This window comes from Eleutherodactylus coqui, chromosome 10 (genome assembly GCF_035609145.1).
Source record: "Eleutherodactylus coqui strain aEleCoq1 chromosome 10, aEleCoq1.hap1, whole genome shotgun sequence".
NCBI lineage: Eukaryota > Metazoa > Chordata > Amphibia > Anura > Eleutherodactylidae > Eleutherodactylus > Eleutherodactylus coqui.
The window spans coordinates 13,155,684-13,174,408 of record NC_089846.1 but is presented as its reverse complement, the minus strand read 5'-3'; the positions used below and the strand labels follow the sequence as shown (position 1 = coordinate 13,174,408).

General features: G+C 45.0%; 1 protein-coding gene across 3 annotated transcripts in view; it reads right to left on the bottom strand.

Annotated features, from left to right (window-relative positions):
- Nucleotides 1-292: 292 nt before the first annotated feature.
- The window catches only part of SEC16A (SEC16 homolog A, endoplasmic reticulum export factor), a 43,725-nt gene continuing 25,292 nt past the window's right edge, over nt 293-18,725 (bottom strand). Inside the window, exons 15-32 of one of the 3 annotated variants that reach the window (XM_066580248.1) lie at nt 18,308-18,419; nt 17,895-18,000; nt 17,675-17,815; nt 16,311-16,424; nt 16,013-16,214; nt 14,925-15,164; nt 14,656-14,741; nt 14,474-14,521; nt 14,224-14,373; nt 13,474-13,551; nt 12,176-12,235; nt 11,941-12,061; nt 11,412-11,549; nt 11,010-11,095; nt 9,028-9,093; nt 8,394-8,453; nt 3,835-3,918; nt 293-1,181 (exon numbers count right to left, since the gene is read on the bottom strand). In XM_066580248.1, the coding sequence (XP_066436345.1) occupies nt 1,113-1,181; nt 3,835-3,918; nt 8,394-8,453; nt 9,028-9,093; nt 11,010-11,095; nt 11,412-11,549; nt 11,941-12,061; nt 12,176-12,235; nt 13,474-13,551; nt 14,224-14,373; nt 14,474-14,521; nt 14,656-14,741; nt 14,925-15,164; nt 16,013-16,214; nt 16,311-16,424; nt 17,675-17,815; nt 17,895-18,000; nt 18,308-18,419 (1,961 nt within the window). In that variant the 3' untranslated portion in view covers nt 293-1,112. The remainder of the gene's footprint in view (nt 1,182-3,834; nt 3,919-8,393; nt 8,454-9,027; nt 9,094-11,009; nt 11,096-11,411; nt 11,550-11,940; nt 12,062-12,175; nt 12,236-13,473; nt 13,552-14,223; nt 14,374-14,473; nt 14,522-14,655; nt 14,742-14,924; nt 15,165-16,012; nt 16,215-16,310; nt 16,425-17,674; nt 17,816-17,894; nt 18,001-18,307; nt 18,420-18,725) is intronic. The other 2 variants (XM_066580249.1, XM_066580250.1) reach the window with 2 other exon arrangements.

Genomic DNA, 18,725 nt, shown 5'->3' with positions numbered 1-18,725 from the left:
CACTCGTGTGGAAGAACCCATAGAAAAGAACGGGCTCCACATACATGTGATTTGTAGCGCTGTCACATCGTGAGAAAATCACGCGATAAAGTCGCCCGTGTGGAAGCAGCCTGACAAGGAGGGAATTCTGGAAGAGTTCAGCTCTGGAGTATAATAGAGCATTTACACTGTAGCTCGGCTGTGCATTCTATGTATGACGTCTTATACGGTGATCAGCAGTAACACGTGCTATAATCAAACACCTGAGACCCTCCACACGCTCCATCCAGTAAGAGATCGGTCCCCACGTTGGTGAAATCTAAGCTTCTGTGCGTTTTTTTATTTAAATAATTTAAAAAAAACATTTAAAAGCGTTTCAAGTCTGCTCGTCCCGAGACGCTCGGGTACGGGGTGCCTCAGCCGGTCCCAGAGAAGCTGAGCACACAGTCTCTTAAGACACAGGAAGATGGGGATGGGTGACATAAGACCTAGAATATCTGGAGAAAACTCTTCTAGAAAGCGGAATTTTTTGCAATCGTCTATTTCCAGGAGCCGGTTTAATCAGAAGAAGCGGTAATTATATTATTATATTGCACTTAAAAAAAAAAAAAGAAAAAATAAATCAAATCACAGATCAGAAAAAGAAATGGGGATGAGAACCTGAGGGCGGGGTCACAGCAAAAGACCCTCCCCCACTTGGACCTATTATACAAAAGACTATACAAGTGGTGAGACGTCAACTACATACAGACTACGGGATAAAATCTTCTGCCTTTCATTAGTCACAGTTTTAACTTAATATATTATTTTCTGGAGGGGGAGGGGCAGAGCGCTCTGTATGTCCGTACTGATATATATTCGAGGTCTGTGCTGGATACTCCGTTCGTTCTGTGCAGAGTTTATGGAACGTAACATGGAAAAGGCCACAAAGAGCGATGTCTACTCTTTCCATAGACTTGTTCTAGAACGTTCCGGAGGGGTAGGCATTGCAACAACAGAGCGCTCCAATCATGGCGGACGTCTCTCAGCAACCGCATCACCCAAATCGGCAAAACATAAGACAAAATTCATGTTTCTTGCAGCGCTCTGTTAGGATATTGTGAAATGTTCAGCAGGTTTCGCAGCCGACACGTCTATTTCAGAGATGGATATTTCCGTTGACCAAGACGTCCAGGCCGCGATACGCCCGATGAGGCAGGAGGCTGCGGGTAAAGAAGAGGGAGATGTGATGTAGGCAGAAGGCGAGATAAAACAGATGGGCAGAACCGTTATGTGAAACCTTGTCCCTGTATAGAAAGTGAACACCGGAAAACTCTGGAAATACTTTACTTTCTAGAACTGATCCTGATTAACATCATGTCTTCTACTCCAATCGCAGCCCAAGCTGCAGTAACAAAGCTGCTGTTAAATAAGCACTTACACTCTCCAATCATACCCCAATCTGCAGTGACAAATCTTTTAAATAAGCCCTTCTACTCCAATCACAATTCAAGCTGCAGTAACAAATCTGCTGGTAAATGAGGCCTTATACTCTAATCAGATGTGAAGCTGCAGTGACAACTCTGCAACTAAGCCCTTCTACTCCAAGTAAAACCCACGCTGCTGTGACAGCTCTGCTGTTAAACACTTCTGCAGCATGCTCAAAGACAAATCTACTCCAATCACATCTCAATTTGCAGTGACAAATCTGTTAACTAGGCCTTCTACTCCAATCACACCCCAAGCTGCAGTGACAGCTCTGCTGCCAAATCATGCCTCCTGCTCTAATCATATTCCAAGGTCAGAGACAAATCTACTATTATGCCCTTCTACTCCAATCATATCCCAAGCTGCAGTTACAAATCTACTGTCATATAAGCACTTGTACTCTCCAATCACATCCAAAGCTAGAGTGACATCTATTAACCCCTATGTGACAAGCCTATTTTGTGCCTTAACCTCTTCAGGCTAGTTTGATGCAGCTGAGCGCGGTGTTTGTGTCAAACGCTCCCATCACTTCAGTACGGTTGCGATCCTCCAGCGCAGCGGGCATTTCCCATTGTTATCCACGGGAAGCATCACACTGGTCTGTGTACCGCACGCCGTGCAACGTGTTTTCCGGCCCCATTGAAAACAATGGTCGTGGCGTTCACAGCTCGGACATGCTGCGATTTTTTCCCACACCGCGTATGACCGCATTCATAGGGTTGGGGTTCATATTCGCGCATCCCACAATGCACAAGTCTTGTGCGATTTCCTCGGACATGTGAACGCAGCCTACGGACATAGCCTATTCTGGCCATAAGAACGCAACGATTTCACCTCCACTTTTCAAAAGCCAAAACTTTTTTTTTTATTTTCTGTCAATGTGGCCGCATGAGGGCTTGTTTTTTTGTGAGGGAAACTAGTTTTTATTGGTTCCATTTTTGGGTACATGTAAGTTTTACATTCTGCCATTGTTGTTTTCCACAGTGTTAATCATACAGCATAAATGACGATCGGTTCTTTTCTGCTGATTGGTATGACTGCCGATACCAAATTATTATTTTATTTTTTTTTCCACAATTTTTTTAAAAATTACTTTTACATTGTTGCATTCAAAGTCCCATAACGCTCCTGTAGTTTTCCATGCACAGAGCTCTGCGAGGACGTGTAGCAGCTGTAGGTTTTATTGGTAGTATTTTGGGGTATATACAGCTTTTTTGAACACTTTTATTGTTTTCTTTTTGGGAGACAAAAACAAACAAAATAAGCATTTTTAAAGGATTTTTTTGAAATAGTTTTTACCGTGCAGGATAAATAGTGGGTTTGATTTATTGTACAGGTGGTTACAGATACGATGATACCAAATATGTGGGATTCTTTTAAAGTTTTTTTTTTTTTGAACCATAAAAGCTATGATCACTCTGATAATACACTGCAGTACTTTTGTACTGCAATGCCTTATCATTTACAATAGTGATCATAGCAACCCATTGGCCTCCCCGCAATTGCATCGCGGAGAGCCGCTAACGCCAAGGGCCCTCCGCGAACCCTTTACATGCCACAATGTACATTGATCGCGGCATGTAGGGAGTTAACAGCAGGCACCGTTGTTGCAGCGGGAAGCTCACCATCAGTCACAGCTGGCTCCTGCTGCAGGATGGCGTGGGCTCATTTTTGAACCCGCTCCATCCACAGGACATAAGTTTATGTCCTGTTGTGTTAAGTACCACCCTGTCAGGTCGTCAACGTACGTCCTATGGCTTTAAGGTATTAAGGACCAAGCAATTTTTATTGTCAAAAACTCGCTAACTGGATTTTTTTTCCTTAAAATGAAATATGTTGAACCTTTTTTGAAGCAAATTTTTAGTCCCTGAAGGAGACTTGAATATATGATCGTTCGATCGCTAGGATATTACAGTGCAATATTTAGGTAGTGCATTTTACTAAGCCTACGACGTAGTCTATTAGACCCTGCTAAGGGTAAGGTTTAATAGTTAAGTGACATGGCAGACATGGAGGCCTTTGTCAGGCCTCTGTCTGCCATGGGAACCCATTGCTACCTTGCAGTCGCAGTATGGGGTGCTGACTAGTGACACAAGGATCCCCTTTCCCCCTGTCATTTGCTTACATGCTGCTATTGAATGTGGCATGTAAGGGGTTAAACTGCCAGGACCTGAAGCTTCTTCACTACTGGTGGTTAGAAGTCAGCCAATCCCCCACCCTAAAAAGATGCATTGATAAGTTTAAAGTTTATTATTGAAGTCAGTCAAAAGACATTTTGGTCGTCAACTAAGGGGTTAATTAAGCCTTACTACTCCAATCAGATCCTAAGCTGCAGTAACTAGCCTCGTTGGTTGCTGTAAGTGTTAGAAGTTTTTGGATTGTACTTACTTGTGCAAAACTTGCAGGATTATAGAATGGAACTGCAGCAGGAGGAGGAGGAGGGCCGCTGCCGGGCGCCATGTTCCCAGAAGTCTGCAAGAAGCAATATGAATGTGGTCAGATCTCCCCTCCTAATACCGCAGTGCTGCAGAAGGAATCTTCAGGCAGAGCTATACTCGGATGATTGGGCTTTTTTGGCCATGGTAGCCCAACTCCACTACGATTGAGCTTCTCCTACTGTATCTACCAATTAGGACTCAGAGGAGTGTTCTGCGCACGTTGGTCAGCACCAGGTTCCGCCTGCGGAGTGGCTAAGGGCCTAGCGATAATGCACATTGGCATTTCTCCGTACGTACTGGATACAGTCCCCCTTCTTTCTGGAGTTCCTCTTTAAAAGAGGTTGTGCCAAGTTATAAAGCATACCTTTATGATGGGTGGGAGTCTGACTGCGGTGACCCTCACAAATGGGAATCCTAAAGGTCCATGTATGAATTGAATCGTGCAAGAGCACCGCGATTCCATCAATTACTGCGCCAAAGATTACCACGTGCTCACACTCTGCAATTTTCGGCACCGCCATTTAAATGCATCTCAGCAGTGAGATCTGCACCAATCATAACAGGTATCCTCTATCCTGGGGATAAGGGACAGCTAGAACTCTGCACAACCCTTTAAGCCTATGTTCACAATGGCTTCTTCAATGAAAATCAGCTTCAGGAAAGCATGTGGCTGCCACCGATTTCAGAGACAGATTTGTGTGTTTAAGCCGTGGATCCACATGCGGATCTAGGCCATTTAGTGGCCAAAACCTGCGTACAGAGTCTGCTCAGATTTAGCATGTAATCCTCATTAAAAAAGTGACATGCCAATTTATCGGCACCATATAAACTACTGCGTACAATCTCATTAAATAAAAATGGGACTCCGCAGGCACAGATTTTATGCAGATTCCACAGAAATTCTGTGACAAAGTTCTGTTGTGCCAACAGACCCTAGAAGGGGCTTTCAGATCGAAATAATGGATTAAAGGGCTTGTCCAGGTGTAAACGTCTCATGGCCTATTCTTAGGAGTAAGAGTAAACTGGTACAGGTGACGGTCTGCCACATGGGAACTCCGCTGCTCAGCTGTTGGCTAGGCCGTTATACACATGCACCGAGCCTATTTCTGAATGTGCAGACCGCTCCATTCTTACTACAGTGGCCAGGTTTGGTATTACAGGCATAGTTTCCATTTACTTCAGTAGGAACTATTGGCTGCAATACCACGCCTGGCCACTGCAGAGAGAACAGAGCTGTCTACTTTCTGCAGAAGTCAGCTCAGTGCACAAGTATACTGACCCAGTGAACAGCTGATCAGTGGGGTTCCCAGGTTACAGCCCCAATGATGGCTTTTCCTGCAGATAGGCCATCAACACTTTACAACTGGACAACCCATTTAAACTGATTGTCTGGAATTTGTCACAATCCAGCATGCCAAGAAAGGGCATTGATCACTGTCACATGTCTAGTCTAACGCCATAGCACACATATGGAAAAAGGTAATCTATAACACAGCCATAAATAGATAACTTATGGCAAAACATAATTCGGTGAAGATAAAGCTGGTGATCATAAGGATGGATCTTACTACTCCTGCAGACCGGCCATATATGTAATGAACACTGCTGGCTGTCAACAGAAGCTTCCTCTTAAAAGTGAGCCTAAAGGGAATGGAAAAAAACTGTCCCTGACTATCCCTAGTAACTAAAGCACTGTATGCAGCAACATGCGGAGCCACCGCCCTGAAAAGGACGGCTCCGCATCCAGTTTCAGACCGCATAAAAATGCTCGCTGATCGGCTGTACATCCCCGTGTGATGAACCTCCATCTATGGTGAGGAACAATCATACTAGAGATTGCTGGACCCCATAAGCAGATTTTTGGCTCGTGTAAGAGATAATAGAAGAAGCCTGATCAGAGCTGGTCTAAACAGGACCTTGGCAGTCAGCACGTATAAAACTGGCTTTAAACACATTTTTGCAAATCCCAGACAATCTCTTTACTTTGTTACATAATGTAAAGTTTTGCTACGTTCTAATAGACTTTGGGTTTCAATGCCGCCCCATTATCAATAGAAAATGTGCCCTGCTCACACAGCTGAAGGGTTGTTACAGCCCAATGTATCAGTCCAATACAATGTATCAGTGCAGGTAAAATATACGTCTGCAGTCCCTTCTGTTTAACTCACAGCCGGCTGTCCACACAGATACAAATGTAACAAACCCTCAGCTGTGTTGGCAGGACTGGGTGAGAATGTTTTTGGACCTAAGTGAGAATGTTTCCGGTCAGTAACAGTAAGCCGAGCTCTGGCGAGGAACTGCAGAACATTTCAATATCTAGCTTCAAGTCTTGGATCACATCTCTATGGGGGCAATGACTCCAAGTTGATGGGACCTGATGCAGTCTGAGAAAGCTCTGCAGGAAAACTCCTTCACAACACGGCGGATAATTCTCTGAAGGAACCACAGTGGTGAAGAAAGATGGCGTAGGACGGCCAGTAGGATCAGGGTATCACAGTCACGCTCCATGCATTGGGTGAGAACAGCAGGCTGCACAGCATGCACATACCATGGGGTTAATACATTAGTGAGGACCAGAGCCCAAGACGTGTTTGACACAGGACCGTGCTCCGCATGTCTGCTGGAGTATATACACCACCTATGTGAATGTGCCGCATCCCAGCGCAAATAGTCATCAGTGTCCGTGTAAGGAGTGTGAATAAACATTTTACGGTCCTGGGATAAACTAAAGACGTGCGCAACCTTCAAAAACCATCCAGAAACCGTCTAAGTGTTAGAAAAAGCAAGAGAGAAAAAAAAAAAGCCACTTACCTCACCAGCTTCTTTGCTGCTCCTGTTCCACCGTTGCCCAATCTCCTGTTGCAGCGATGACATCACTGACACCAGGGTCACGTGAGCATCACATCTGTCCACAGGTTGTCTCTGGTATTGTAGCTCAGAGTGATTGGAAACAAGGTGCAATACCGCACACAACCTGTGAACAGGAGTGGTGCTGTTTTTTGAAAAAAATCCACCATGTTTTTTAATAGCGTACAACGCTTAAAGGCGCTTTTTGGATTAAAAGTTATCCTTTAAAACTAAAGTTATAGTGTTCACAGGACAGGGAACACCGAGTCCAGGGGTGCACTTCTCATATTTACCCAACTCCCTTGCCGTCACCCCTGGAAGTCTGTGCTTGGTCAGTCGGAGACTCTTCACTCAGAGGCCAGTGTGTGTGTGCATGCTCGCACGGACTGAAGAACTAAGTCCCCGCTCACAAACAGACTGCTGACTTCCAGGGATGACAGTGAGGGAGCAGGGAGTCTGGCAAGTATAAGAAGTGGCCTCCACATCCCTATCCTACGAGTATCATAACCTTGTTTATGGTCCTTATTGGACGCGACATGTCCCCTAGAGCCATTACCTAACATCATGTTCTACAACTTTAATATACTTTGTGCTTCAATTACTCACCATTTGCAAGAGTGCTGCTTGTTGTCAATGAATGGACACATTTCTTATTACATCCAAAGGCTTAAAACACATCCTGCCTGTAATGAGTCGGTACCCACATGATCAGCTTATCAGGGCAGGTTATAAGCTTTCACTGACAGCAAGCAGACATAAAAATGGTGAAAGAGTAATCAGTTTACTAGAAACTGGTAAAAGTACAGTGCAATGAATTTAGGATGTTGCAGTAAGCTCAGCAGAGGATGCTGGCAGAAGCCACATTCACCCTGCGGGAGTTAAAGGGCATCTACAGCTCCTAGGAGCCACAAACTAAAATCATGGGCTTGTGGAAGCGAATATGCTGAATCCTGGGATGTATTCTACTTACCTTCCCTGCTGTCAAAGCTTCCACTTCATGCATCAGGTGGACTAATAAAATGAGAAGACTAGTCCAGCCATTCATGCTCAGGCCTATGCTCCACAGGGTGCATTCAGCAGCAGCTATGACAGTGCGAAGTAGGGGAACGCCAGGGAGGGCAGTCATAATAGTCACATCCCTGGATTCAGCATGTCCGCTCCTATAGGCCCTTGAAGCGACCCCCTAGGCCTGGACAATCAAAGGTGGCCGCACCAGGTTCTCTGCCGACCTGACACACAGTTCACTGGTATGCATCAATAGTCTAAGACACTACACCTGCTTTGATTAGTAAAATCTGCCCACGTGAGCAGAGCTGATCAGTCAAAGCAGCATCTAGTGTCTTCAACTATCAATCCATACTAATGCAGTGTGCATCAAGTAGTCAGAGAAGCGGTGCGGCCATGTTTGTTTGTGCAGGTGTGGAGGGTCGCATTAAGTTTAGCTGCTCCTACGAGCTGATGCATCCTTTTTAAAGCCCATAACCAACTGGACTCCCAGAACCATCTGTATTGCTTGTTGTGTAAAGCTGAAGCCGAGTGTGCAGTGTTTGCCACAGGGTTAGGACGGGCGGAACAGTAAGCAAGCAAAATTAGTACAAATAAAAAAATAATGGAGGTGCAATGGTTAAAAACTAAATAAAAATGTCGGCCAGCTGCGTATACCTGATGGAAATGCTGGCTTACTTCTCGAGATAAGGAACTCAGAGAACTAGATCGAGAAAGCTACAAAGAAAAAAACAAAACAAAATCCACACACAAAAATGATAAATATTCATGCAAATCATCGTGCGTCAATCCTCCAAAACTGCACAACTGAAATACGGCAAACAGATGAGAAAAGCGGAGCGCACAATCATAGGACACAACTGGCCAAAAGCACTGATCAGCAGATGGTCGCACCTCTCAATAGGTTGAATATAGTCACAAACTGGCTCCAGAATATAGCAGCTCTGTGTGAAAGAAGGGCTGCTATACAGAGGCGGGCGCTGGACCCAGGTCCTCCTGTCTTTACCAGAACAAGGGGGGGGGGGTCTTTAACACTTTCAGTAATCCGTATACGATCAGTGATATCTACTCCCTACGTGAGCTATGGACTGAGATCGAGGGACACCGCTGCCTCTTTTCCACTGGCCACAGTCTCCGCCGCCCCTCCACCACCGGCCGCAGTCTCCGCCGCGTCAGCCATGTCATAATTAATGAATGAGAATGTTAAATCACTTGCAAACCAATGACATGATGCCTGTTAGGGGGACAGATTTCACCCAGTGACATTCTGATCAGTGCTGGACCACCTTACCTCTCCAGAGGAAATGTCTTCATGATTTGTTGCTGGGAGCTCAATTCCAGGAGCTGCGTTCAAGAACTGAAAGAGGAAAGTTATAGGAAGATTATCCCATGACACGGGGACATCAAACATCACAGAAAGACTGACTACTAGATCAACCCACAAACTGATCGCAAATTGTAGGACTTGGCATAATTCCCAGCGGCCTTTGGGGATGTTCATAAGCAGCGGATTTCTTCCATGCGTGAATGCTGCTTGTTTGGCCAGCAAGCACACAAATTTCTGCAAGCCGCCATTCATATGAATAGTCACAGATTTCTGCAATAAATTTGCCACATATGAAGAGGTCAAAGTGGGAATTCGGCCCCCATACACAAGACAAATGTCATCTGGACCTGCCAGACAGCTAACATATGTGTGCATGGGGGCCTTCTGACTCCCTCCCCACCCAATAGATGATATCCGGGGTAAGGGGCATCAGGCATGTTGAATTACAATACACCTGATCCCTTTGTCCCCCTAGAGAAACGCCGACTAGAGAGCTGACTACAGCTTTCTAAACATACAGACTCTCAGCTGAGCGCTCGTGTGTTTGGGATGAGTTGGGGGAACTAGCTGTCGACTAAACTGGAGTTAGGGGGTTTTTCTGCCCTTATTTTACATTGCTGGTAGTGGGGGGACAAATTAGGTGTATAACAAAATACACCCCCCACCTCCAGCTGCACGCTGTCCCCCAGCAGACACTGCTTTGGTGCTCGGTATATATTGGCAGCAGCAGTCATGTGGGTTGTTTACCCAAACAACCACTGCAGCCAATGGAAGGCGGGCAGGGATGTCATTAGGGACGTCCTGTAAACCTGCATTAAGGTGGTTTTACAAGGGACGAATGTCAGGCAAACAACATTTGTGTGTCCTCGCTCCCGTGTTCCTGCATGTGAGCTAGTGGTGCTGGCTCGCTCACAAAGCGGCCAGCAGGGGGTGGGGCAGCTGCAGGAGACTTCTCTCCTCTCGCTCCCCCACCCCTCTTCATTGACATAACACAGCAGCCATTCAATACTGAACGGCTGCCATTTACATTGAACGATGAGCGATCAGCTCATAGTCCATCATTTATGCAACATAAACGATGGACGATGAGCTTGTTGTTCAATGTAAATAGCAGCCCTTCAGTATCGAACAGCCGATGTGTTGTGTCAATTGAGAGTGGCGGAGGAAAGCGAGGAGAGAAATCTCCTGCAACCTCCCTGCTGAGAGCCAACGATACCAGCTCCTGTGCAGTAGCACGGGAGCTAGAATGTGCAGGGACGAGTGTCCGGCATAGTTTTCCCAACACTCGTCCTGTCTAAAAAGGCCTTTAGGGCTTCGAAATTATAAGCCCCCGTGACAGGTTTACAGGAAGTCACCAGGTCTTCTGGCCAGGTGATGTCACCTGTCAGATTCTGAAACGGCAGTCCAGCGAGTATAATTATTTTATATAGGGCAAGGAGGCCAGTAAATGTACATCGCTTTGTCCTGGGCTTTAATAAAAATATGGCTCTATGTAGTGAAGAGAGAAAGCGGAAGTGCTACTTCCACTATTCGACTTGGTGATCATCCTAGCAGACCCAGATCAGCTCTGTTGGAGACTAATGTCACTACAGGGGGATGTTTTCCCCTGTAAATGGGGCTCCTATGGATGTCCCAACTAGAGTGGAAAAGTGTGAAATTTAAGAAAAAAAAACAAAACACAATAATGTGAATGACCCCCAGATATCTTAAATGTCATGGGGAATATGCATGTTAAATAAATATAGTTATAAAAATAACAAAAAAAACAACAAAACATGCAGCTTATAAAGCAGCACACAGAGACCATGTTTCACCCATACAAGCCATGTCATCAAAACTGCATTGTGAAGATATGTCAAATTTAGGAAGACTACCACCCCAAAGCTGCATTGTATACCTGCACCTTCATTATACTAAACCTCTTAATCCCAAAGATCGACTCTCACCGGAGTTTGTGCCATGCTATCGATCCCAGGCTGGTCAGACGGCTGTGACATTTCTGCCTCAGAGCCTACAGGGGGTTGAGCCTCTTCTGTCAGAAACAAAACACAGAAATTTAATGGAAATTTACATGCAGGCAAGATAGAAGCAAGCAGAGGACTACAGAACCTATGGACCTCGCTCCACATTACAACAGCTCCTTCTCTGAAGGATCTAGGTGATGGATTTCAATCAACCCCATATAATACTTAATTGTCCTAGAGTGACTCCAAGACACCTTCGTATAATTTAACTTCGGGTGACAGCAAGCATTCTCTTCTCCAATATGCTTCAACGCAGAGGAGACAACTAGCGGTTCATAGGAGAGTCTTCATAAGAAACTGAGTTAATTATGAAAAGTTTCTAACCTGTATTTGGAACAAAGAGGTTTGTAGGGATCTGCATTGGTGCCAGAGGAGCGAACAGATCAGCTGGTGGCAGCACAGATTTTGAGGGTTTGTTGCCTCCTGGGTTTAAGACATCCACATAACGGGCTCGAGCTCCACCTGGAAAAGTAGGATTAAACAGGAAGAACGAGTCAGTACTACATGTGTGATGGAGAAGTAAATCAGAAATGTGCATGATGCCAGATGTTGTGAAGAGCAGAGCAGCACTAAAATCCCAGCAGTGTCAGATTAAGAGAACATTAATATAAAGGGAGAACTGCAGCCAGACTCCTTTCATGACAGGTCGGAGGCTACAGAAGAAGCGTTATGGATGACAGCCTGCAAAGACTTCCAAAAGTGAAGCTCTGACAACCAAGTCAATATACAAAGGCAACAGACAAAACGTCTAATATTGGTTCGCTGTAGCAGCAGGTTTTTATGCTCCGATGTGTCATTCTGCAGTCAGTGTGATTGATTGTCCTGCTCCTGGATTGGGGGTGTTCATTTGTACCTGCTTTTATCGAGAACACGTTAACTGAAGAATTAGGGGGAGCGCTGGGTCCCCCTGGGCCTGAAGGAACAGCCTGAGGTCTTTTGGGCATGGTGGACGGAGGAGGTGGAAGTGGCTTGTTCTGGAAAAAAAAGAAATCGAATGAAATAGAATGACTATGTCCAAGTCCGATGAGGATGAGACGTCTACCAGAAGAGCTGGACCTTGAGCTAAACAGCGACAGCTAGGTACTCACTTCCTCCCCCTCAGGCTCATCCATGTTAATCCATCGCTGTCTTGCCTCATCCCACACAATCTACAACAAAAAGAGACTTCAGTAAGTGACGGGCACAATACCAGGTGTCGTGCACAATGGTGACTGCAGCCTCAGCCAATAGTCATTGCTTGGACGGGTTGCAGGCGACAAGTATTAAGAGCCTAAAATAAAGCTGCTGTACAGAAACAAAAACCTCATATTAAACAGTTAAAGCTCCTTCAGCGCAGGGCTGTCAGCTTAATAAACATTAATTCTGTTTATATTGGATGGCATCCACAAGAATATAACACAGCAGAACGGGATTGGTCACGGTGTAAGCCTAAGCGCACACATGGCCAACTGCAAGTCCGCAGAAATCTGCACAAAGTCAGGTGGGTTCTTTTGCTGTGGAACTTAGGTCTTGTTGATTTTGACTTTCCCATAGAACTCTTTTTAAGAAGCAAAGTAGGCAACAATTCTGCGTCAGAAATGGACTCACTATGGAGCTACAAAACCTGCACAAATGGTCAATTTTCACACTGAAGTTGAGTGTAGATGTGCTTTGTATTCTAGTTAGCTGCTATGATATACTATGGACTCTGTCCAAAAATAAGATATATGATCCACAGCAATTCAACTACGTGTGACCTAATCAAGGCAGATTACCCGAAAAGCTAGGTGATAAAACCTGTGGGAGTCAGAAGAGGACATATAGGTTGTCACCCATCTTTTCCAGAACGGGAGTAGACAGGACACAGTATCTCCTAATAATCGCATGCATTTTGGGCGAGTCATAACTTATAGTAGGCAGTGCCTCTTAAAGTTATCCAGGAAATATATATACATTTTTTTTTTAAAGCTGCTCAATATGCCGTAGAAACATATCCAAAGCCACACTCCTCGCTCCCCAGAGCTTCTGGACTGCTGGCACCCAGTCCCCACTAGTCTTCAATTCCAGTGGCAAGGAGCTGGCGATGACATTACAGACACCAGCTCCACGTGAATGCTGCAGCCAATCATCGGTTCACTTCAGCGATCACATGACCTCGTGTCAGGACGCCTTTGCTCAGTACCCAAAAGTGAAATGCAGCAAGGAACAAGCGGACCAGAAGCTGGTGGGAAGGTGAGCATGGCTTTTATGGTTCTACGGTATATTGGGCAGTTTTGTAATGTTAGATTTGTCCCTGAGTAAGCCCTTTAACGCTTAAACTTTTACTGCCCCGGGAAGAGGATGCCAGCCAATGTGGCCGTGGAGCACAGAAAGCAGAGGATAAGCTGATCTGCATCATCATCCTTACGGATTTATTCCTGTCATCTGGCAAGTGAGCTTCGTTCTTTCCTTTTCTCATCAGCCAGCCAAACCAACTTCTACCGCCCTGCAGAACAGTTTGAAGACAGACATGTATGAGGACTACAATGTTGAGCGACTGCACAAGCTCATTACATAAGGAGCAATGACAGTTTCATGGACTTGATAGACCTGCCACAACATTACATCCACATCTCTAGTGATCTTTGTGGTGGCCATTCATGTTCTGTAATGAGTTAAAAGCAACTAGTCAAGCTATAGTTAATTAGTACACGGATGTGGCAATTCCTTAAAAGGGGTTATATGTTTTCCGTAAAGCCAAATTCCCCATGAACAAATTGGCATATATCCAACTATCCTCACAGTGTCCCTCGCTGGTGCTCCGGGTCTCCGCTCTGATGTCACAGTTGCAGACTTAGTCAGCCTGTTTCCGCAACCAATGACAGAGCTCAATGATTGATTGCCGAGCTCTGTCATTGGCTGCAGCACCAGTGACATCCCTTAAAGTGGGCAGGACTGCAGGCTGTCAACAAACAAGCAGGGCCGCAGGACAGACCAGGGAGAGGTGACTATATGCCTGTTATGTTAGTGTTTGGGGAGCCACAGCTCAGACAACCACTTTAAAGTGCATTTTAACGTTTTAACATCATTGCAGACAGACATACTATCTTTAGATAGATATGTCAACATGGATGCAACTGCACTAATACGCTCAGTACCACTGCGAGTTCCTGCTTACCCCTTGTGATAAAGAACTGGACTTTAGTTCCTTTTTGGGCTCGGGTTTTTTCATTTCAGGAATAGGCGGGGATGGCTGCAAACCGACAGAACTCCTCCTGGTTGACCCTACTGAGTGTGTGGAGGATTCAGAGGTCGTCCGGGTCCGTCTCTGCAAATAAGAGCAGATCATTAAAACGCGACGAGTGAAAAGGCGGCGGCACTCTCATGCAGAAGGTAAATCTCCATCCAATATAGATCATATAGCTCACCATATGAGATGATGACTGAGAGACGGTTCTGGACCTCTGCCCAGGAGCCTGAGAGAACAGCAATGGATAATAATTACTGATAGCAGCACTCTCCCTGATCTATGTGCTTAGGAGGCATAAAATAATTAATCCTGCACCTGATTCTAGTGGTTTGTTTTAAAGCTTAGAAAATTAGTATTTACCATTTTTGCCATTTCACCGTAGAAGTCGAACCCAGAGTCATGGAAGGTGGTTTTGGTGGGGGAGTTTGTTGGGGGTCTCTGTAAAGCTTGAGAGAGAGATAAAGAGAATGAATGACGCTTCAGCCTGAAGATAGACAGCCATGGAAGGGCAGATTTACAAGTAATAAAGAGTTCGTATTTATGGACATACAATAGTAAGACAGAGCAGTGTAGGTTCCAGCAATCAGATGTATACACAGTCTGGCACAGGCTCTTAGTATGGAGCTTACCCGGGTCCTGGCTCCATTGCTCTTGAGAAGAATAGTCGCCAGGCTGAGGAGGGGTTGGTACAGATTGCATTGAAGCAGGGCTATACGTGGGCACCTGCTCATTGCCAACAGGAACAAACCCTTGTCCAGATACTGGAGGTGGTAGCATGGACGAGGGCATAAATGTCTGGGGTGGGACGGAGCTTGGCGGCTCAGTGACTGGAGGGGGTGGTTGATAAAAAGCAGCATTGCTATCAGGACCTAGAAAGAGGAAAAATGTAATGACCCACTGCTATAAACACGAGAAATCATACACAAACTGATAAAGAATACAAGGCACACCTGGCACAAAGCTTGTGGTGAAAGGTATCCAAAGACACAAAGTTTTAAGTCTTCCCCTGCTCATCACAGGTTGGGTCTTCTCTGAATTCGGGGAGTGTATGCCATCACTGATCCACTAGGTTATCCAACCTAATGTGCGCTACCTGTCAGGTCCATGTCAGGACACGTCCGCCAGTGATTGTCACATCTCATCCAAACGTGTCCTGACACAATGATGACATCCAAAACTAATCACAGTCTGGCAATGCTCCTTTCACAGGCATGTGAGCAACCTCAAGACCACCAGGGGCACAGGTCAAAAGCCAAGAATTGATCATTAAGTAGTCACTAGACATACCAGATCATTTCTGTGCCTTTACATGTTGTGGAATGTATTGCAACTGGTTTGATACCGCAGAATAAATGAGCTAAAAGACAACAAGACAACCACTGAGTGGGATGAAAATGTGATCAGACAATCCCATATGACCACCCAGGGGAGTATGGAGTCACCTTCAAGATATATAGTCTGCAACACCGTTTATGGCGTGTCCAAATCCAACCTACTCGCTGCTAGGTCAAGTATGGCTGACCGTACGCAAGACTCCCCTGCTTCAGTGATCCGGAGTATCCATTTATTTTCAAGTTAATTAGCGCACACATTCAATTATAGTGTGATGTCACATCCATAAATCATCAGATTAGCTGACAGAAGAGGCAATAACGCTGTGTGTCTACTCCTAACAGTACATGACTCAAGTATAGTGTAATAAGTATCATGTTCTTACCTGGCAGCACCAGCTGAATCCCTTGGGCGGATGCCATGTTGGGGAGGAAGTTTGTCAGCAATGGATTATCTATGGCGGCTGGCACATCATGGGTGGCAGCGATGCCATCAGACTGGCTGACATGGTCTTGCTCCGAGCTCGGCGTGCTGCAGGCATACTGCTGCGGTGTGGTCCTACCAGTGTTGTATACCACCGTTCCTTGCTAAAGGTGGCATAAAAATAACAGGAAGAGATATTAGTTTATCAATCTCCTGCAGCCTTGGTCACAAACTGGTCAAAAGCTGTAAAAACTTTGTACCTTCATCTGCATGTCCAGGTGGCGGATTCTAAGAAGCCATGGCGGCTCCACAAATAATTCCTGCTCTGGTTTCTCCTTCAACTGAGGATCAAAGAACCTCAAATGTGAGGACACCTAAAAAACATAAATGGGGTTAACCTTAATAAGTCTCAATATAGAAGCAGAATATTTAGTGCCAACGACATAACTAAATCCAATCCTTTGAGAACAGAAAATGCCTTTCCTAAGGCCGCCTGCAGATGGCCGGGTCAGATCCTGCTGTGAGAATTCTCGCAGCGGGATGCGGAACTGTGCCCCTGCAGAGACCTGCAGCTCACCCGCTCCTGGCATCTCGTCTGCTATGTGCCGGCTACCTCCCAGCCGGCGCATGCGCAGAGCGGAGCTGGCCTGTCACCAATTACATTTCTGTGCGGGCCTCTGCAAGACCTGCACAGAAATAGAACATGTCGCGATTTGTTTTCCGCGTGCGTTTTCATGCGGAAAAATCATGGCTGTGTGCATAGGATTGCATCTAATGCAATCCTATGCAAGAGGGCACGGGTAGAAATTCCGCCAGTGTGCAGGGGGCTATAAAGCTTAAAGCAGCATATACATAAAGTGAAATCTTGTTTAATGATCAATAATATTACGCACTTGATATTGGGTCTTGTCACCTTTGGAGTTTACAATCTGTTTTCACCCATCTGCATGTTTTTGGAGTGTGGGGGGGGGGGGGGGGGGAAGCAGCACCCAGAAAATACCTGATGTATGTGCATGTTTAAAGTCCTTTAGTAAAGTCAGTAAAAATGCTTATTTGCAGTCACTAAGGTGTTAAAAACCTACAGAACTTTTCATTATACATAAGACTGTGAAAGCCTTAATTATAGAGAAAGACAATAATAGTGTAGAAGTGTGCACACGAGTCATTTTTCTAAATACATTGCATAGCAGATTCGGCCTCTAAACGGCAGCAGGTTGCTCATCTGTATGTACAGGAGGCAGAGAGCTCTACAATTACATGCTGCTACTTAGAAGCAGAATCTCCTATGCAATGTATTTAGAAGGACGATTCTTGTGCACGCTGCTGCTCTAGCATTGCTCTTCTGTATAACTAAGAACATTACTGTTAGCGCCTCTTAACATACAATGGACACAGACAAGCTCTCCTATCACCTCCTCTTTGCAGCTTCCTAGCTGCTAGTTAATCTAATCAGCACCTTCTCCAATAGTTAAGGGTCCCAGGAATAGACATCGCCATTTTATAATATATATCGATAAGCCTTAAACATCTCATAAAAAGACCCCTTTATACAACTAAAAAAAGGATCCTTGTCTACAGATATAAGAATATCAAAAGCAGACAAGAGCCGAGTCTGCAGACGTACCTCAAGCAGCTGACCAACCAGCACAGGGGAGTAGTAGGATGGATGCTTGATAATAGTCTTGGAGATCACTTCACAGTAATGGAAAGCCTGAGCAGCAAGTCCGTATTCAGCCAAGCGACAAGCGTAGATGAACTTGAAAACCTGCAAAAGAAAATCTAGCATAATTACTGATCTCGGTCACAGGATTGTGCTGGCCCCATGTGCATGGAGAGACTCTTACCTGTATATTGGGGAGGGAGATGGTCTGTGCCCCCAATGATTGGGCATATTCATAGGCCTCTGTCCTCTGGATGGCTTCATTAGTGGCAAACTTAGCAAAAGGCAAGCTAAAAAAAATATATATATATCTTAATAAATTCAGTTGGCCATTCACAGTGCAGCTTATGCCATCGCTATGATTGGTAGATCCATAAAGGTTTCTTGTTCCTTCATTGCTTTCCACATGCCACAAAGTCAAGTGCCTACCCTCCCATGCTGTTCAAGTATAAGGTGCTGATAATGTATAGAGTGGCTGACAACAGTGGACAATAGTTAGTCGTATTGTAAAAACTATAAATTGCAGATATATTATGGCAATTTTTGCTTGTCTACTAGTTAGTGTCATTTCATGGTCTATTTCAGCTGTAATCTTACCTGTGATTGGATCCGACAAGAACCAACTTGGTTGTTTTCTTAGTGAATACGCCAAAGCCGACCTGTGCCATTAGGTAGCAGAAGTGAGCGGCTTCTAAGAGGCCTCGGGAAGCTGAGAGGGGAAATAACGTAACGTGAGGAAAACATCTAATATAACTAAATTAATAAAATATAACCCCTTAAAACAACTCAGAGCGTCATGTAAAATCAAACCGCAGTCATAATACTTCAAAATTATATTCAGCAATCACATAATGGAAGTGGACAAAATAACAAAGTGTTCCGTCACCAGTACACGGCATCTGTTAGAAAACAGTGTCATCCATAAAAAGTTATGGCTGTCAGAAGATGGCGGCATAAAATTATTTTATTCCAAAAGTTTTCTATATTTTAAAAGTAGTTCAACTATTAATTTGCT